General features: G+C 41.3%; 1 protein-coding gene across 1 annotated transcript; it reads left to right on the plus strand.

Moving 5' to 3' along the window:
• The first annotated feature begins 155 nt into the window (after positions 1 to 155).
• ALKBH3 (alkB homolog 3, alpha-ketoglutarate dependent dioxygenase) lies at positions 156 to 18,894 on the plus strand. Its single transcript, XM_041401757.1, has 9 exons — positions 156 to 654; positions 1,900 to 2,012; positions 3,141 to 3,175; positions 4,547 to 4,594; positions 6,175 to 6,278; positions 7,491 to 7,579; positions 10,471 to 10,680; positions 17,103 to 17,201; positions 17,722 to 18,894. Exons 1-9 carry the CDS (start codon positions 432 to 434, stop codon positions 17,812 to 17,814), a joined length of 1,014 nt encoding a protein of 337 aa, XP_041257691.1. The 5' UTR covers positions 156 to 431; the 3' UTR covers positions 17,815 to 18,894.
• Positions 18,895 to 21,462: the final 2,568 nt, after the last annotated feature.

Raw genomic sequence — 21,462 nt, forward strand, 5'->3', positions numbered from 1 at the left:
AATTTTCTGACTACTGAAGGTCTCCAGAAAGGTGTGGCAGAGGGAATAGCACGCACACCGAACTGGCACAGAGGGAGCGGTGCCCAGGTAAGGAGGCTCTCAGAGCCCCCGGTCCCCTTTCAGGCGGTGGCAGGCTGCAGGTTGGGTTCCTCATACTCTCACACCCTGAGGTCTTCTAATTTTCCAAGCTGCAGCAGGGAATCACTAAACGAATGTTTTACCTAAGTTTTACTTACACTATAACCTAAATTACCTCGACTTTGATTTTGAATGTCTTCACCTCCGTGATGGAGGTAATGTCTATTTAATAGCTGTCCACGTCCTTGCGACTACCCGGGGCACCTGTCAGGAAACAGGAGGGGTTTTCTGGTGTCATCAGGCCCGTCCCTTGCTGGTTCCAAGAATATTTTTCTAGCCGTGCACCGCCTGGAATGCAGTTTGATCCCGTGTCGGAACGGGACGAGCCGGGGGAGGCGGTCGGGCCCGCTGGCTCCGTGGCGCAGGGCGCCTTTAATTGGAGCTCGGCCCCTGCGTGCGCGGCGGGCGGGCGGAGCCGCGGCCGCACAGCCGGGCCCGGGCCGGGCATGGCGGAGAGGCGGCAGCGGGCCCGGGTGCAGGGCGGCTGGGCCGGCGCCCCGGCGGGGCGGCCCGCAGGTAAGGCGCGCCCACAGCCGTCCTTCCCTTCCTTCCCGCCGGCCGGGACCCCTCCGCTGCCGTCCTGGGCGAGACGGGGCGAGCAGCAGGCGGGCGCCGGTCTCCGGCCGCACTTTCCGGGCGCCCTGCGCGGCCCCGTTCCCCCGTTCCCGTCGGTAACTGCAGTGCAGGCGTTCGTTCAGTTTTTAAGTGAAATGTGCGCCCAGGTGCGGCGGCTTTGGCAGCAGAACGCGGGGTGTGGGGGTGTTGCTGACGGGCACTTCGAGCTGAGCCCGTCGGTCCCATCTCCGGGCGGCTCGAATGGGGCGAGTCGTGTTTGGTGGAGCTGACTTCTCCAAGAACAGTCAGGCACTTCTTGTCCATAAAACGCATTACGTGCCTTCGTTTGGCTTTTCACGGTGAAAACACAGTAAAATAAAGAGAAGTAGTGGAAAGGGATGGAGTTAGCATCACGGGATTTTTAGCAACACTGAAACCGGAGAGTGCAGAGCCAGAGGAGCGCTTTGAAAGTTTCTAGTGCAGGAGGGACTGGTTTGTTTTCGTGAACGTACTCAAAGCATGTTCCACTCACCTGATTGTAGTTTCCATAAAGCTCCCATATCTCTGCAGACTGAGCATCCTAGGCAAGCTGAATTTGTTTTTAATCATGAAAGAGAATAGACGACTGTTTTGACTTGTGCATGTGGCCCCAAAATTTTCTGTCATGGTGCATGTCATTGCTCCTGTTTCTAAGGCGATTTTAAAAAGTTCCCCGTTGTTTGGATTATGCAGAGTGAAGACTGTGTTTCAGGCCCACTTTAAAGCCTGTTTGCATGTGTAAATAAAACACCTGAAGTGGTGTGCTGAAGTTGCTCTTCCACTTCCTCCCTGGTTTAAAAATTCTGTTTTAATAGAACTATTTTTCTTTTCTTTGAAAAGGAATACAGAGGGAAGTAGTTTAGCTGCATGGAGCAATTTCTCCTGGTGTATCATAGGTGTTTGTTGTAGTATTGAAAAGTTATAGATGTCATCCTTTCAGATAAAAGTATGTTTTCAGTTTTGTTTGTGGATAAATAACAAATATATATTAAAAAAATAATCAGTTCCTGTGCAATTTTGACTCTTAGGTTTGGCAGTTTCCTGAAGTCTCTGCCAAGCATAGGAGAATACTCCAAGGAATGATTCCATAAGTTTTCCCTAACTATATTTTTTAGTATGGTGATATTGAATTCATGGGATCTTTTCTTCCTTCTTTCTTTGGTTTAGCACCTAAGGCACCTGTGGCCAGCAGCCTTGCCCTTGCAGGTGCGAGACCAGCATGGAGACAGAAAGATCAGCCTCATGCTCAAAAGCAGTTTGTCTTTGAAAAGCCATCACAGGTAAAACTTAGCAGAATCTCATCTGTTATGAAACTTCAAATGATAGGTAACAGTTGTTTGAGAGTATAGTTCATTGTTTAAAATCTGAGCCGAGCTTTGAGCTTTTGCTAAGCAGAGTTGGTAATTGTTTTGTGTATATGATGAACAGAAAGTTATGGTTCCTCTGTTTAGCCTGTTCATAACTACTCTTAGAGACCCAAAAGAATATGTTCTACTAAATATTCAGTGTGCAATGTCCTAAGCATGGTTTGAGCTTTTCTTCCTCAGGTGGGGTATCTGTCTTAACTTGTAACAGGGGAAGAGCGTGTATTTGTTTTGTAGACTTTATGTCCCATCAGCTGATGAAGGATATTGTGCTCTATGCAGCATATGGGAATGTCCTTCCTTGGGGAAAAAGTAATCATGAGCACTTCTTTCTAAGCTAGACCTATTTGAAAGGCTGCCATCTAGGCTTGGAAGCACTGAAGATGGCCTGGGAAGATTCTCTTTCCCCTGTGGCAGGGACCTGCTATCTATATAGTACTGTGTTTTGATCCTCTTGTTGGCTCAGTGCAGTAACTCCTTGCAAATCAGAACTCCACTGAGCTCAGGGAAGAGAAGCATAAATCCCTTAGACAACCAGAATGATAGCCAAGGCTGGATTAAACTACTCTGTCTCTTAACAAAATACAGCTATCTCAGCTGTGCAGACAGCTTTACAGTGTAAGCTCCTGCTATGTCTGATATTTCATGTTTTGCTCGTTTGACTGAGGCCTGCAGTTTGTTCATGTTTCTTAGGGTTTTTTGGAATTTTTCTTTACATAAGGATATTTTTATAAACATAAAAATAAGAATTCTCTTGATTGCAGTTGATAAATATCAAGTATTGTGATGTCTAAATAATTTAGAAATCAGTGTCCTTTAGGGGGCAGTTGATGGCTAAAAACCAGCGTGCAGTGGTAGCTGCATTTGAGAGTTTCTGGGACGAGGAGGGAGTGGCTGAGCTGTTACCACTTCCCTCTTGCCCTGAGGTCTGTTTTTCTCACTGGCTTATCAGTGTGTGGCTCCACAGAGTCACTAGAGATGATGTTTGACTGGAGGGTGCCAGATGCTGTAGTATTCACTGTGTACTGTCTCATTCCCTTTCAGGTGGAGCGCAGAGTTCCTGAGGCAGGTGTGATAGAGTGAGTACCCTGCTGATTTCTCTGCACTTTTTCTGTCATCGTGGTTGGTAAGAGTAGAAATTAGAGACTTTTAACCCTTCTATCATGAGCTGAATGTGTTATCAGGAGAACCCAAGTCTGTTAACTGGTTTTTATGCCTTTTGCATAGCTGGGAAGCCAGACACGATGGTCAGTTGAACACTCTGGTTCAGCACAATTGCCAGTATGTCTCCTTTGGTTAGCAGTGTACATTTTCCTGGGACAGTCCCAGTGTAAACTATGTATAAACTAGAAATTACTTACTCTGGCATATACCAGAAATATAGCTGGTATGGCAGCTTCTTTCAGGACTCAGAGAAGTAGCTGATAGTAAGTTTCATAGTCAGGCTGAGTATTTGTATGTCACTTAGCCTTTGTGCTGAAATGGGGATCTTCCCAGGATACCTTTGGCATGAAGCATGATGAAGTGTGTTGGTATATGGTGGAGTTAGAGATACTGAAAATCCAGCTTGTGTCAGTTCAGCTGTCTTGGTAGAATTTTCTTTTTCAGTGTACCCATAAATGCAAACATAGTGATCTGAGTGCAGTCATGTATGGTTGTCTTCCTTTGGTTCCCTGTGACATCCCTTGCCGCTTCTCTTTCCCCGGCTAGCTGATGTTGAGAGTGGGGGGCGGCAGCTTTTCCCCCTGGAGCTCCTTGAATCCCAGTTGTCAGTCGATACAGCGCAGTGTAAAACACAGGCAGCGCACATGGGTCCCAGGGAAACTTTATTTGATGGTGTTTCTTCCCCTCTTTCTTCCTGGGCCCCAACTCAGGGGCCAACAGAGACTTATACCGCAGGGGAAAGGCAGGGGCAGACCCAACTTCCAACAAATCAGGAGAGTTGGGAGTAAAAACCCAGGCGGGAAATAACGGTAGCGGACCAATAAACTTCCAAGGAAGAAAAACAGTTTTAGGAAATGGGTAAAGTTTGGAGAAATAGAAACTAGCTGACGACATTTCTGGGAAAAGGGTGGAGACAAAAGAAAAAACCAGCACCCAGGAAAACTACTAAATCACAAATCAAGCCATAGACCTACTGATAAAACAAAAAGCACGATACAACAATCCCTCTTTTATTTTTTTTCTGAGAGCCCTAAAACCATACTGAGCCTTTTGATGAAGGGAGGGACAGAGAGTACACACAAACTCATTTGCTTCTGCAGCATGCCTTGCTGCCTTACTCTGACCTTTATGTCCAGGATATTATTTCTTCCCTTTTCTAACTTTCTTTTCTCTTTTCAAGAAAACTTTCCCTAGTCCAGGCCTACAGCAATTCTAGTCTGTGCTGCTCAGTCTAAGATAATTTCTTGATAGTCTTTGTGATGGCTCTTTCCTTTCTACATCCTCAGCAAGCCAGGTGTGTATGAGCTCAGCAAGGGACCAACTGGCATTTCTAGGTAAGTGGATGAAATGTTAGTGGCTTTTGCAGAGTAATGTGGTGATGCTCAGCTTTCTGAAGTCCAGTCTCTGCAGAGAGTTTTGACATCATCAGCTGCACATGGCACTTCCTGTGCATCGTCTGTTTAGAGTACTTCTGGAAGTACTTTTGAGTGGCACATAGCAGGGACTGAGATGGTTCTGAGCAGCACTGAAGAGAAATAAAAGAAACCTCTTGACATGTGGTGTGTACTGCATGTGATGCTTTTTCCAGAATAAGGGACAAGGGGCTGTGTCCATTTGTGATTCACAGTAAGTTGCTGATGCAAATTTGGATCAGTATTCCTGTGTTAGCAAGTGTGTGATGTCTCTTGTACAGTTAAGAGCAACCCAAAACTTGTGGCTGTAAATTGGAATTGTTTTAAATAAATCTAATGAAAGCATTTAACTTCAGGCAATTGTGGTAACCTCAGGAATGTCCCTTGTGCTTATATGCCATGCCTTAATTATTTCAGCTTCAGGACACTTCAAAACAAAACGTGCTTGTTCTGTGATTCCTACTAACTAAAATACATTTTACCTTGCTGACTTAGCTGCAATGTCAGTATTAAGCCTCTTCATTTGAATTTAATAGGTTTTTATTAACAGTGGAAAAAATGCTAAGGACATAGTAATTTTTTGTGCATTTATTTAATTTCTTCTGATTATTGTATTATTTTATTTTTGTGCCTTCATCTTAGATTCTTCTAAAGATGCAAGTAAATCTTTAAAGTATTTTGAAAAGTAAAAGCTCTGACCAGCTGGAAAGAGACAAGATACACAGCTGGGTTATCCTGCATTTTCTGGAGTTTGTTTTCCTAATACACTGATAGAATATATATTTCTGGAAAGCTAATAATCAGATTGGCATCTTTTTTTAACACCTTTACTATATACTCTTACTGTGATTTTTTTGGGGCATGAAATACTTGTGAGAGTAAACTACTGTTAGCAGCATTCCTACTCTGCAGCCCACCACAGTGGCTGTAATTATTGGATGACTGTTAGTCAAATCAAAATATTTGATGTACATATGGAAATGAAAAAACAGGAGGTGTTAAATACTGTCCTGATGCTAAATACTTCTCCTTATGCTTTCAAAAAGAGAACAGGAATGGCAGTAGGGATAAAGGGCTATGAAATTCGAAGTGATATGGAGATGGTGAATAAGGGGCAATTATTTACTTAATTTTGATTGTATTGCCATAATCAAGTGTATTTGATCTATCAGATGTGAAGTTAATAACAAGCAGAAGGATGCCATTTTTCACAGCAAATGGCTGATCCTGGAATTCATGGTATGTTGCTGGTTGTCATATGTTTTTATAGGTTTTGGAAAGAAATTACATTCATTTGGTGAGGGTAAGACTCAACAGGAGCCCTTCTGTTCTTTCCTTCACACCTGCTTTGGCTGTGGTCAGAAACAGAATACTGGGCTTTGACTTTTGATATGATGCATTACAGCCACTTTTATCTCCTTTGGGAATCCTGGAAATGAAAATATTTTCCCAAAGCAGATATAGAAATGTATATTCCTTCAATTTTTCTTTTTCATGCTTAGGATTCATTTGATTCCTGGCTTTATTGACTCAGAACAAGCAGACTGGATGTTTGAGCAACTCCTCCAAGACATACCCTGGGGTCGGCGAACCCACATCAGACATGGTAAGGAGTGTGTGACCACCTTTTCAGCTCATTCACAGGTCAGGTCCATAACAGAATCTGTGTTCTGTTCAGAGTTGGTTTTCATTTCATTTTTAGTGTTACCACTTCTTTAAGTTTCCATGTAGGTTTTCCATGCATATCTGAAGACTACTGCAGCTTGCTTTTCAGTCTCTAATACCATATTACTATTGCCAACTAAATGAGATCTTTCCAAATTAAAATTGCCTGCCTTAAAAATCTTGGGATTTTACTGGTTTTTTTCTGTCAATTCCAGTTCTTTTTCTCACTCATTTTTTTAAGATTAAGTCTGGCCACCATCATACAATCTCCCAGCAATGCTGCAAAAACTGTGTTCTTGGAGGTTTCTTTCATGAGGTATATTGTTTGCCTCTTGTTACTGAAGATCCCAGCAGAGCATGTTCCTTTTCCCTTGGCTTTAGCTATTAGTTCCACTATGCAGTAGGTGAAAAGGCTGCTATTCTGGATTTGTTCACTAAGGGGCACCTGTTCTAGCTAAATTTCACTTTCAGGAAGGAACTGATGTAAGATAATGTATCAGAGCACTTACTGGATGGGGCTGGAAAATATCTTCAACATGTGTGTTTCTTGCTGGCAATAAAGGGACAGTATAGTGGAGAATGCTGCCTGTCAAGTATGAGAAATAGTTGCCAAGATGTCTTTTCAGAAGCTGACAGTATTTTTAACCTGATGTTTGTATTATACCACAGAGCACACATACATTTGACAAAGTATTGTATCCAGCCTTACTACCTTTTGTTTCTGTAATCTCCAAGGATGCTACAGTCCTTTCTACTTCACCCTTTCCAGTGGATCCATCTGCATCTTGCAACTTACACCAGCATACTGGGCACCAGAGCCAAGTGAATGTAAAACAAGATAAAATTTCAGTTGCATTTGCTATCTTTAACTCATCCAGTCCTTGCTATTTCTAGCATTTAGGGGTAAGAAAATGGATGTCTTTTCAAGATTTTGGTAAGGTAATTTCTCCTGCAGATGCACACCTGATTTTGAGTAATTTAATTCCTTCATTTGAGTTCTTTATGTAAAGCTGAAGATTTTAAGGGACTGCTTTTTAACTTTAGGTGAATGGGTAATCCCTTTTTGATCAAATTTCTTGGCAGAATTGCATTATCTTTCCATTTTCAAATCCTTTGTTTAAGGCAACTGAGAAAGTCTTCCTGTTTTTTTCAGAAGTATCATTTGAGGAACCACGGCTTACATCCTGGTATGGGGAACTTCCTTACACATACTCCAGGATAACAATGCAGCCAAATCCAAATGTATGTATATGTTTGTATGTGTTTCATTATTGTCTACAGAGAAATCCTTTGCAGAGATCAAGAGACAAAAATGCCCTCTGTCCTCTATTATGGTTATCTAGAGAATCTGTTGGCATTTCATTTGTAATCAGCAGTAGATTCTCCTGGAATGTGGTCACTTTTACACAACACACTTTATGAGAGCAGTGTGATTTAGTTGCCAAATGTTTCCAAAAGGAGGTTACGACTCTATAGTTTAAAGTTTTGCTTTGGGTCACTGTAGCTTTGTACAAAACTCTGAATTGCTCTGTATGACTTACCCCAAGCATCTTTGTATGGGAGATTGTACTGCCCATAATCATACTGATTTTTTTGTTGTAAAGATACAGTAATACCAATTACTGAAAGTTACTTTCAGGAACACTTAGGTTCAATACTGCTTAAATGAAAGTTTAGGCATATTTTGATTCCTGTGTGGATGCTATGAAATTCACACATCTGTGAGCTGCTGAGCAGCTCATCTGCTCAGCAATTCCAGATTGTAGCATGTAATTTTCCACACTGTTTTGGAAGAGTTAAAAACCTTCTGAGTGACTCAGTGATGTTTTGTTCATGTTTTCTCTCCCTCCCCCACCCCCCACCTCTCTCTCTTTCTCTCTCTCTCAGCCTGTTGTCCCCTTCAGCCTGTCTCTTGGTATTGCTTTGTTTAAAATTTCCACAGCAGTGATTAGGTGTCACTGTTGAAAGCTGGATAGCATGAGAGAAAAGTGTCCCAAGTCCCAGAACTGCTGCCAAAGTGGGATGTTTGGGAAGAGTTGGAAAGGCGTTATTGAACATGATGAGTTGTGAAGATTTTGTAGTCCCAAAAATACTGTAGTAAAAAATTCTAAGGTCTTTGGAGCTTGTGGTGGAAAACCAGGCAATCCTTTGTTACTTGTTTGTGAAATACTATTTTAAATGGGCTTTTCTGAAAGCTGAATGGCTTTAGGGATTGGAAGTGCCCTCACAAAATCATTCTGTTTTACACTAATGATTTCAATCTAGTTCAGAACTGCCTGGTGTGAAATCCGTTGCTATTCAGAGATTGGATAGAGCCCATATACCCTGAATTCAAGGTTTCATTTCAGTTTGCATCAAGTTCTGAGATAGCACTCATTGGGCCACTGGCTTGTTTCTCTCATCCAAAAGGTACAAGGCCTAAATGAGTTACTCAGGTTGGTTCTGTCTTTTATTCCTGAATATTTCTGCTTTTTACTGAGAGAAAGAAACTCAAGCAAAAAGTGAGAAGTACTGGAGAAGCTGCATGGCTGGAAGCTGCCCATAGGCAGATCTATGGGTACACTGCACAGGGACACTGGTATTTCACACAGCTTTGCAGGTGGGAGTACCTGCCGCTTAGAAAAGTAGGGGATGGTGTAAAGAGTACAGTCTCTACCTGTAGAATAGGGTTTCTAGCACAAAAATATCCTGAGTAGAAGGTAATTTAGTGCGCAGCTTAGCCAAAACTGATTACTGCCTTAAACACTTCTATCTGTAGGAGTAATTAGCTTTGTGCCCCTCTTTTTTTGTTTGGTAAGAATTGGTGTGATTGCAGCACTTCTAGATATAATCCAGTGTTTGTGCCTCAATTATTTTTGCTATTAGAAAGTGTTTTTCTGTAAGCAGTGATAGAGTTGTTTTAATAAAGCTACTTCCACTGCTTCAGGTTTGTAGTGGGCTTTCAATTACATTGTGAAATTCACCGTATGGTAACATTTTAGTAACACATATTTCTGTGATGGGAATTGAAGAAATCTGGTCCTGGTTCATGGGATGCTACAGCTGGTCACTGAAAAGTGCTCTCAATAATTCTTGTTGGACTCTTCTGCACATTCAGGCAGCCCAGTTGCAAAGCAAACTTTTTTTGGGTGATATTTTTACTTTCCCAACATGTTCCATAGCTGCAGCCTATGTTTACTAGAATTAATTACTCACATGATGCTTAATTGTTGAAGGCATGACTTAGCTAGAAGTACCCCATGAGAGAAAGATGGTATGTTGAGGCTCCTGCAGTGTAACCAATAGTTAAATACTTGTTAAACGTGGGGAAGCTTGGAAAGCAGGTAGTGCAGCCTTGTTTATTAGAGGTGGATACTAGAAAATACTTCCAGCTGTCTGTTGCTTCTTTGCCAGTGGTGCAGTGGGAGATTTGGAATCAGTTTCTTATCCTCTCTTGCTCTCTGTTTCTGCTTATATAATGGGCACATTATATTGTGCCCTACATTGCTTTGGCTTTTTTTTTTTCTTTATATATTTGTGAAGTTCGTAAAAGCACTCTGACAGATGAAAGTCATGATGTAACTTCATAACATTAAATAACTGGACTGACTTGTAGTGGAATGTACAGAGCTTTCCTGGGCTGTGGGTTCAGCAAGATGTTAGCAAAGGGAAGGATGAAATCCAGAGCCAGTGACATTGGTTTTGTGACCCACTGAAGAGTTACAGTGTCGAAGGCAAAACCCCAAGAGGTGATGACTTGAGCTCAACAAGCTGTGCTAACAGAGTGGGGACAGAGGGCTGTGTTATGCCAACCATTTCCTCTTGTTCTCTGTCAACAGCTGCAGGCAATTGAGAGCAGTGTCATTTAGTCACTGATTGCCTCCATTTGTATGAAAGGCAGCCTGGCTTCAGAGTTTTAGGAGATGATTTAGTGTTGAGTGATGGGTAACGTGTGCATATTTCTCAGAAAGCCCAGCCCATTCCTCTGCTCTACTAAAAATACCATCACAATTGCTGCAATTTGTTTGATATTAAGTTTATTGTGATTAAAGTGCAGTATATGTTGTTTCTTGGTGGTTTTTGCCTTCTGTCTCGCATCCCCTGCCCCTGGCCTTCGTTCATGGCATTTACGTTTGGCTCTGTGCTGATTGCAGTGGCATCCTCTGCTGAGCATGCTGAAGGAGCGCATTGAGGAGTTCACTGGCTACACCTTCAACTCTCTTCTCTGCAACCTCTACCGACACGAGAAGGACAGCGTGGACTGGCACAGTGACGACGAGCCATCGCTGGGGAAAAATCCTGTCATTGCCTCGCTCAGCTTTGGTGCTACTCGGACCTTCGAGATGAGGAAGAAACCTTCCCCTGTGAGTGTTCCTACCACACTGAGAGACTCTTATAACTACTAATATGATTATTGTTTTCCCCATTTAGCAAACTTAATTACTAAAGCATTTCAAAGTTAATGAAAGCACAACTTGGAAAGTTCTGTGGAATAAGTGTAGGGCTCAAGAAATCTGTTGCATGGACCATGACATTCTGAGGATGGTGATGGGAGCACTCTAATAATGTGTAGCAGTATAATGCAGTGAATTGGAACCTGGGCAGCCTTCTGCCCAAATAAAGGCCCTTCCTGGTGCTTAAAATGAGATCAGTGATGATGGAAGTGGACTTACACTGTGCAAATGACTCAAAGAGTTGCATTTTCTTAAACTCAAGACAATGTTACGTAATGCAGAGTGTACACGGGGTGAAGAGTAGTTCTGACTACTCTTGTACGTAAAAATCCTCTTAACAGTGTTTGCATTTTGACGTGTGTGTATTCAGATTGAGGGTCAGTGAACAAAGGGAAGAAGCTCATTTCTTTTCCGTGTAATGCCTTGGAAGCTGTCACATCATATTCCAGGGCTAAACAGTGATCCTCTACTTGGATAGGGAAACCTGTGGGATATCCTTTTGGGAGTTAATTGGTGATTCAGTAGTGAATACTTTTGCTAGATAAAGTGCTGTGCTTGAGAGTGCTTTGTTTATAAGTCAGCTTAAACTTTGCAGTTTGTATTTATCCAAGTAAAGGATTCACATGTGTTGAGAATACAGGCCTTATTTTAGGGCGTCCTGTTTCAGATGAATTTTCTGCTTGTTCAGTCTTCGACAACTTTGGAAAGAAGTTTGCTAGCTGCTTGTGTTACTGTTTATTCTGAGTAGGCAGTACAGAAAGCAGAGGTGATAATTACCGGCCTACAGGAAAAATCTATGCTGACATACTGAAGCTTGCCCATCAAGAGTCACCTTGGGTCACCTAGTCTGAACAGCAAAGGTCAGAAATTGAACCAGAAAACAAATAGTTTGTATTTTCACCAGATCTCAAATTTGTAAATTCTTTGTTGCCTGAAGTGAATTTAATCTTGGTCTCTGAGCATGAGATCTCATAACCAGTCTATTATGTCAGTGAGCATAGCATGAATAAGTATACCTGATGCTGTGTTGATAATAAAATGTCAATTGAAAAGTTTATTCCTCTAGAAAACTGTAAATGGTGCTTGGATTCATTTTAGAAGTGCCTGTGTTCCCCATCAGAACAGAATCAGAATAAAATGTGCTTAAACTTCAGTATAAACTTCACAGGTTTTGCCTTAAAAATCAATCCTAGTTCTTAAGATGCCTTTTTTATAGATTTTCTGAAAAGACACCCACTTTAGCAAAGGGGAAGTTCAGTCTGTGCCATTTGTACTTGACTGCCTTGTTTGAGCTGCACTTGCACGATTTCTTCCCTTTTCTTCCAGAGATGGATGGTTTTCTATATGTATCCCTCAAGCTCTCCTAATTTTCTTTAACACCTTTGACCTGATATTTCTGACTAGCTGGGTCTTGCTAGCTGTAAAGTATATTCCTTTTGCAAGTGACATACCTTTTTTCTGAGGTAGAATCCCCATGTGCAGGTCTTTGAAATAGTTGCTATTAAGTGTGTCCTGTGCCTAAGGGAATTCATACTTAATAATTACATGGCACACATTACATATTCTTTGCACATTCCCAAAGACTTACGTTTCCTCAGAGCATCCTATGACAATAGATGCTTTGCCAGGTGGGAGTTACAAGAGGCTCTGATGGAAATTACAACCTTTCAGGCTGTACCAAAGAAGTAATTTTCATACCCTATTGTACTGTAGCAGTCTCTCTTTCATTAAGAGAAAGTTAAAACTGATTGTAGACCCTTGAAGTTTGATCATTCCTTTGTTGAAAAGCAAGTTACAGGAAGAGGAATGTAATCTAGGAAAAGGAGTTCAGATTAACAGCCATCATGGGCATTCAGGCTCTCCCTGGTTTCAGTATCAGTACATTGGGTTTTCCAGAGTTACTCTTCATTGAGGAGGGAAATAGAAAGTAAATCCTTTTCCTGCCAAAATTTAACCTCTTTGAGGGCCAACATTGTGCTATTTCAGATTCTAGGGTTTCAAAGGCCTTTGTTTCCTGCTGTTCTTGTAAGTGCTTTAAAGTATTTTGAGATGAAAGATATAGTGAGCATACACGATAGGAACATCCCTTACGGTAGAACATCACTGTGGATAAATGGTCCTAGGAAAAATTTGGTTTCCTGAGTGGGACAATGTATTGAGTACCAAACCCTATGTACCACAAGTGAGGTCGCAGCTTGAAGGGCAGTTGAAGAGTGCTAGATCAGAGCCTTCAGAGACTTCAGTTCATGCTGGTATCTCTACAAATATTTTCTAGATTATGTCTTGAAATGTGGATGGACCTGATAGTGAATAAAGTCCCGTTTCTCTAACTGAAAAGATGACCAGTAGTGTTGATGCCTTTTCTGTGCATGTTTATGTGAATTTTGACAATTGTCTGTTAGTAATTTGGCAGTGTTTATGTAAGTCACTCTGAAGCAATCACACAATCTGAAATCTTTTTTTCACTTGGCAAAAATGAAAAAAAAAAAGGTTACTTAGGTATAAGTGGCTTTTTTATTATCCTGAAAATTGTTCTAGGGTGAAGGTAAAGAAAGGTTCAGTCCTCTATCTTCCTTTTTGGTGAGCACTGTAGTGGATAAGTCTTCATCATATAATAGAGGGCAAAGGAGTGTAGAGACATGCATAGACTATTTGTATCTTCTTAAACAAGCATCCTTTGTGGGTAAATAGAAATAAATCTTACTGGGATTTCAGCCCTGTGCATGTTAAAAAAGCTGCAAATACATTTCAGGTGTAAATTCCTCACTGGAATAAGGAGACTTCATGAGAATTAACATGACTCTAGAAACAGTTTTATTTTGCCTGCTGGAAATTTTAAGCATTCTTTTTTCTAAATACAGCATCTTCTGTTTATTTGGACCAATTACATGATAGCAGCTGGTATTTTTCCTTCGCTTTAAATGGTTTCTAGGGATTTTTGGATGCCTACTTCATAGTTAAAAGTCTACAGTGATGTGGTTTCTTGTATTTTCTTCTTCCAGTTCCAGTAAATTACTTTAACCTTGCTCCTGCTTTCTTGTTCCCCCTGCCCCCATCATTGTAGCTCCTGCCTACACTGAAATCAGGAGACAAATGTTTTGCTTTAGAGCTGTGATTCATACACAGTTCACACAGCTATTGGTTGAGTGGGTGAGTCCTCTTGTGCTTGCCTACAGCCTGAGTGTCACCACTGTGGCACCGTGACCTCCTCCCATTCCCCACACAGCCTCGAGCCTCCAGACCCACTTGGACATGACTTCATCCTCCCAGTCCAGAGGAATTAGTTTCATCCTGTGGGATGGGTGTTTCTGGTACAGCCACTCTACCATTTCTACTATTGCTTCACTGCTCGGCTCTGAGACAGTGCCAGGTTATCTGATTGTGAGATCCTGGAAGCTGGGTGGGGAATGTTACTGATGCCTGATACCTGATGCACCACATTCCACTGGGAGGTCCCCTGTGGCAGAGTGGGGTGGGTGCCATGAGGACCAGCTGGGTGGTGATCCAGCAAATGGCCATGAGCCAAGGAAACCCATGGCTGCTGGGAAGGGAGGGAGCTTCACACCTGTTAGACAATAGCAGGATGATCCTGGTGTTCAGAGAATCAGCCTTGAGATGGGTCTGTCCTTCAAATGAATCCCTGAAGCATGGTTCTTTTTTCCTAGCAGAAGGTGAAGATCTCCTAGTTCTTCTGGAAACAGCAGAAAAATAACACTTTGTGTCATAAGAGACCTAATTGAAGATGAATGTGGGAATCTGGAGCATGGTAGAAGCGGAGATTCAGATCAAGATGAAGCGAGCTGAGCTTTTAGATTGGCATGAAAGAGACACAGAGAGCAGTGGCTGCAGAGGAAGAGGAGTGTTGTCCACCAGTGTTGGCAGGGCTTGAGAAGCTGTAGACAAGCAGAGAGGAAGAAGGGAGTGCTGAGCTGCAGGACTGAGGCAGTCTAAGGCACGCCTGTGGAGACAGGCAGTGCATTGTGTGAGGAAAGGCAGTATAACTGGTACTCATCATTACTGAATCCGTCAAGAACTGCAGTGAGGATTTGGTCAGAGACAGTGAAAATAAGCATCTTAAATGCAGAAGTATTGGTAGGTGAGACTACTTTGTTGAGGAGGACATTTACACAGCTGGTGCTAGAGATGTAAACTGGAGAGCAGGGATATGATCAAGATGAGATCTGAAAAATACAAGATTCAAACTTGTGTAAGGGTAATTCTTTTGGTAGTAGGTAAATAGGTGAAGCAGAAGACTAGAAGCCAGTATTCTCCATGAAAAATGCTGACTTTCACAACTGAAAATGATTTTGCATAATTTGCCTGTATAACTGCATTATTATTTATACGTTCTTCTACAGGATTTTTCACTTTACTTTCCCATATAATAGAAGGTTCTTCTACACTGTCCAGAAACCATTTCCTACCACTATAGCAATGAACTTTCCTGAGGCTTAAGAAACAAACTTGAGTGATTTATATAGATTTATACTAGATCTTTTCTCTTTTTGATTTTGATAGCATTTCAAGAAAACAACCTTGATGGAGTCCAGGAATTCTTACAGATTTTACTTCACAGCTTCCCATCAAGTCATGCTGAGCTTTGCTTACTTATTAACTGTAGTTACTGTAATTAAGGATTTTTAAAAAAGGTTTAGCCAGTGTACTGGGATAGTGTAAAGCTTGGATTGTATTGAATATGTAACTCAAGATTATGAAAATTCTAATATATTAAAAAGCAGAACAGTTGCTTTACTATACCTGTTTTTGTACGCAGGTGGTTTTGTGGTACAAATATAGTTAGAAAGTGAACATAAAGAAGTCATCTGATGCACTTTCCATGTTTGTTACCAGAAAGTCTTTTCTACCTTTGATGCCAAAAATAAATTTCCTTCATAAACTACTTGACCTCTGAAAGTCAAGTTGGTTTTCTGTATGTCTGACATCAGCTCTACGTATAAAAGTTCTGAAAGGAGTTTTGGTTGACAGTAATGACACATAAGAAAGTAAAAACTTTTTGTTTAACTTCACTGGCTTTGCAAAGCAAATTGACATAAAAATCTCTTTTTCTAAGTAAAATGGAGTTCAGAGATGTCCTGTTTAAACCAGAAAGTAATTGCTGTTACTGACTTTTCTAAGCCTAAAGGATGTTTTCTCCTAAATCATTTATCTTAGCAGGATTCCTCTTTAATTAAAATGAGCAAGAGATAAAAATAAGCCCACTGTTGTCCATCACAGAGTGAAATGATGTAATCCTCTGAAATAGAAAGTATGTGTGCAGTGATATTTCTCTGCTTTTCCTCAGCAGTAATGTTTATAATACCTATTTTTGAAATTTTTTCCTTGTTTGTCCTGACAATAAGAAAATGTTTCCTGATACTGACTTGATACCAACCAAGCTCTTTGCATTTCAGAAAGTACAGTCCTCTTTCTCTCTGCATCTCATTTATAAACACACACATATGTTTCTTGTTGGTTTTCTGAAAATCAAACTCTGTTTTAGTTTAGGACATAATTTTCCTAGTATTTGTTACACTGCCTCATTACTTTGAGCTTTTCAGCAAGCCGTGAACTTTTATAACGACAAACCTCCTTCACGTTGGACTACTACACACTGAGCAGTGTATAAATGTGATTTAAAGTTGGAAAGGAAGGTGCAAAGCAATAGAGAGTTGTTCCCACTCACTATGGCATGTGTGAGACCACTGCTGGGGTGTGTCACTATGTCTAGTTGTTATATTTGAGTTTTAAAATAGTTGCACTTAACCTGAAGGCTTAACAAAAGTTTGCAAATTATTTGTCTTTTAGTCTAGTGTTCTGTTTTGCTTAGTGGTGATTAAGACAACTTGTTTTACAAGGTACTATAGGAAAAGGAGATTTTTTTTTTAATAAGAAAAACTCTTCCAGCAGCTAGTGCCATAGCAGCATGTAATGTTCTAACAAGAGAAATTCAGAATAGCAGGAAGATGTTACTTTTGATGGAGTAGTTAACTGTCGGAATCTAGGGTGGTTATTGCAGAATGCCTTCACACTGCACTGTGTAAGATGTTTCCACAAGGTTTGCAGCCTCACTCCAGAATTTTGCACTGAGTACAGGAACTGGTTGTTGGGCTTTACCTGTGTCATCCAGCCAGTGAGATACAGTGGCTTCTTTTCATCGTTGAAATGCTTGGCTGCTGGACTTCATATGAAATGTAGATTCAGAGAGGTTTACTTAGACCTCTTAATCTTGGAAGAGCCTCCTCCCTCACAGCCTTTTTAAGCTCTGCTGTAAAGGACTGGTTTTCTACCAAATGCACATGCCTGCTTCTTCAGTGTCTGATGTTTCTTTTTAGGAAGAGCATGGAGACTATACTTACGTAGAAAGGATTAGAATCCCACTTGATCACGGGAGTCTGTTGGTGATGGAGGGAGCCACGCAGGAGGATTGGCAGGTAAGAGCTCCTTGACACTGTTTATGTGCTTTACTTGCAATGCACTTGTCCAGATAGGCTGAGGCACTCCCATGAAGGTATGGGACATTGTGCTTCCAGTGGCACAATTGTTTTCCAAGGCATTAGTATTACTTTCTGCCTCAGGATTTGAAAGCACCCACAGAAACAATGGGTTTGCTTTCGTGTGCCAAGTGATGCAGTAGGAATTAGTTCAGATGTTCCAGCATTAAAGTTCAGCAACGAAGGTTGCAGCCTGCAGTGAAAAGAATAAAATCAATATAGAAATTTAGAGTATCAAAGAGTTGTAACTTTAAATTAAGAATTCTACAGTAATGTACAAAGACTTCTTGTTTTCAGTGGCCCTGAGCAGTCAGAACCTTATTTTTTTACCTTACCTAAGTGTTTAGAAATATGAATAAAAAATCATCACAGGAAATGAAGGGTTTAGTCATTGTTTGATTACCTGTATTTTAAATGTACAACTCATGCTTTTCTTTTTCCCCCCTAATGCCACTTACAGCATCGAGTGCCTAAGGAGTATCATTCTAGAGATGAACGAATAAACTTGACATTTAGGATCATTTATCCAGAACCTGATGGAGTTTGGAAGTGAAGAGCCACTTTGGACATTGTTGGATGTACACCCACAGCAGATCTAGATCCTTAGATTGCTACAGATTTAAAGGAAACCTTACAGAAACAGAGTTCCTTGAAGTCATGGGGAAAAGAGTTGATATTATGAAGATGTTTGGCAATCAGAAGCTGCCTGTGTTATGTGGACAGAAATTATATGTTATTAGGTTATACTGAATCACAGGGTTTAAGTTGTGAGCAGTGGTTATTCTTAAAAGAGCACAAAGCATGTGAAAGATGTGAGAGGTCCCAAGTGGAGCAGACAGATTCAGTGAGCACATAGTTTGCACCTTGTCTTGTCTCTCCTTTACTCCCAAGTTGTGATCTCTGTTGGAAGTAATGACAAGATGGGATTCTGTGATGTAAAGCCACCTCTGTGTGTCTGTACAGAAATGAGAAAGCTGTACTTGGGTGTGATCTCTGGGTATTACTCATTTCACCAAAGGGTGGTGCCCTGCTTTTTATCTCTAGGTTGCAGAGTCCTTTCCAGTTAAGCAGTCAGTTTAATAACTTAAATAACTGCTTGAATTATACTGGTGTCTAGTGGAACAGAGGGTCAAGGCTCTCTTCTGCCATGCATTCTGTGGTCAGACTTTATCCTAATTGTTTATCCTTGTAGACAGGACAAGGCAAAGGCAAGCAGCAGAGACATGTGATGACCCTGCTTCTGGGTCAGTGCATGTTGCATTAAAAAATACCACTCTTGAGCCTCTCCTGTCTCTCTTGAGCCTCTGCTGCCACAGATCAGCAGTCAGCACCACAGACCAGATTCCAGGCTGACTTGCTGGAATCCTTCAGGCTTGCCTGTTGCGACTCACTTGCTGCTGGGCTCATGACTGCAGTCTGGATGTTCAGTCAGGAGTGCTGCCTGTGTGACTAAGTTCTTACTGCAGCTAAATATCATCACTGTACAGGATCAAATCATAGGTTTGGTCCATCTTCACTGCCTGCCTGCAGTAGGATCTAAGCACAGGTAAATACTCTATGCCTTGTAACATGTTAGCTTTGTTAAGCAAGCTGATGTCCATCTTCTCTGTAAGAATAAATTGGTGTTGGGAAAATATCTGTCTTAGCCACTGTTTGTTGTGGTTTAAGTTCTTATTTGATGACAACAGTCAAGTTATTAGTAGGCAGTTATGCCTGTGTTTTCATGTTATTGATGACATAAAGGACATAAATGTTGAGCCATTTCACTCCCTGTGGTCTGAAATTGGGCAGAATCATTTCCTAGAAGCAGCTTCTCTACCTAAACCACCACACATTATTCTAAAATGAATGAATGTTAATAGAAAACTTAACTTTGTTATGTCTTCACTTTCATCCCGATTTGTACAGAAATGTTTTTGGAGTATTTTTAATGTTATTTCCTTGCATTTGAATATTTTGTCTTGGCTCTGTGATGTATTTAATGGGATTCAGAGTTGAAGGAGGCAGACAGTTACTTTCATATTTACTTTCTTTGAGTCATTTGAGCTTTGTGCACATCCCTGTATGTGTCCAGGTTTGGCAGTTCTGACAGAGAGCGGTGTCCTTAACCAAGGGACAGTGCTAATTTGTCAAGGTATTCTGAGAAGGCAACACTTTTGCCCGTATCAGTTCATACAAGCTCCATTTGTTTTCAGTGTGTTAAGAGCAGCCAGGCTGCAAGAAAGAGTAGGAGATGGGAATGAGTTGGAAACTGTTAAACCCCCAAACCTTAGCCTGTGGAAATTGCAACACATTTGAATTCAGTGAATCTATGGCACATAACTAATGGCAGGACCCTGGAGGCTGATGCTGTTGTGGAAGAGCAGTTTTTCACTTTCTTTTCTTGGTTTCAATTTGTCATGTTAGCAAATTTTGGTTTAGTTTCTGTATTTCCTTTGATTTGGGAAAAGACCAAGTTTTCCTCCCCAGAAATGAAATGATTTATAGGAGAAATGTTCTATCCCCCAGCACTCCTTTTGTTGCTGGAGACTATTGCATTCTGCTCTCTCTCACGTGTCAGCTTCACTGTATCCAGATCTGTTTGACAGTGAGGAGAAGGCATATGGCATCTTTCCCCAGCCTGTCCTGTGTGAACTGGCTGCAAGGGAACAGTTGGCCTAGGGGTCAAGTTTCCTTGTCAGGAGCTTGTGGTCCTTCCTTCCTTCCCCCACCTCTTCGCCAGAAAAGTCAGCTAGAGTCAGGTAGCAGCAAATTGCAGCCCCCTGCCTGCCAAGACAGCAGCAAATGGCTTTGGACAGAGGAGATCCCAGCCCAGAGCTCCTCAGGAGACCTTTCTGCAAGGACTTTGCTGTCGGTAGAAATTTGTTCCTGAATACTACAGGCACTCTGCTGAGTTCTCAAAATGGATGTGCACAAAAGTGAGATTTGAGAGTTCTTGAGCTGGTGGTGTTCCCATGGCAGCTAAAGACTTTTCACTAGAGACCAGGGCAACTTGCACATTTCTTGTGCTGCTGTTCAGCTGTTCCTGCTGTTGCAGTCAGATGCAAAGGGGCAGCATGTTTAGAATGGTAAATATGCAGTTAGGTTCCATTCTTTAACTAAAAGATAGGGGGGGAACCTTTCCCCTAGTTACATGGATTTGAAAAATGTTTCTAAAAATGTCATCCAAAAGAATTGCTTCCCAGTTTAAAAGCTTGCTTTCTTCCTTCTCAGAACTGTTGTGAGATTCTCAGCCAAAAACTTCTTGAAAAAGAATTTAAACTCAGAGTACACTAAATTAAAGTCAAATATATTATTTATATGTTCACAGAGGATTTGAGGGCAGGGGGCTGGCCTGAGAGTTTTGTTTTTGTGGTTGGTACCAGATTCTGTCCGTCTGAGGGGCTGCAGCAGCTGCTGAGAGCTGCTTTGCTTACAGAACACCTCTGTGCCACTGTTTTTATGTGAAAGATACAAACTGTGGGTTTACTTTTTTCCTTTTCTTTGAAATACAGAATGGTTTGGGTTGGAAGGGTCATTGAAGATTTCAGCAGAGTATGTGTCTCTTCCAAAAAATGCCCAAAAATTGCCTTCTTCAAAATTATTGGTCTTTGGCTTTCAAACAGGTGGAGTCTACTAGTGACCCCAGGTAAGATTCCCTTTTCCGAAACAGCCATCACCTTTTCCAAAATGTAATGGCTCTCAGATTTGATGATAAGGAGCAGATGAATGGAAGCTGTCTTGGGTAAGGATGGACAGTAGCCTGCCTTCCTCAGGGAACATGCAGGATGGAGCTGTTCTGAAAAAAAACCCCACAACTGGGTCCATATGTAACCATTCATTTATTTAACAGCTATGTAAGTAATAACATTATTAATTAACCACGCTGGTGTCAGGCATCACTCTGTCCCCATGCTATTTGTAATCATTTTGTCACAGAATACTTAAATATCCAAGCACAAACTCTTGGTGAGGTTGGAATGTATCTGATTCAATACTGCACTTTTGGGCCACAGTGGGTTGGTCTGAGCACACACCATTTGAAATCAATAGCAAAGTTCTGTCACTTCTCTGCTCTGGGTTTTTTGGGGTTTTTTTTTTTTGTTTTGTTTGGGTTTTGGTTTTTTTTTTGGGGGGGGGGGGGGGTTGGGTTTTGTTTTGTGTTTATTTTGTTGAGTTTTTTTTTTGCGAAAAATAACTCTTTAGGTTATGCAGTTTTGAT

This window comes from Onychostruthus taczanowskii, unplaced genomic scaffold (genome assembly GCF_017590055.1).
Source record: "Onychostruthus taczanowskii isolate IOZ18803 unplaced genomic scaffold, ASM1759005v1 scaffold1, whole genome shotgun sequence".
In the NCBI taxonomy this organism is placed as follows: Eukaryota; Metazoa; Chordata; class Aves; order Passeriformes; family Passeridae; genus Onychostruthus; species Onychostruthus taczanowskii.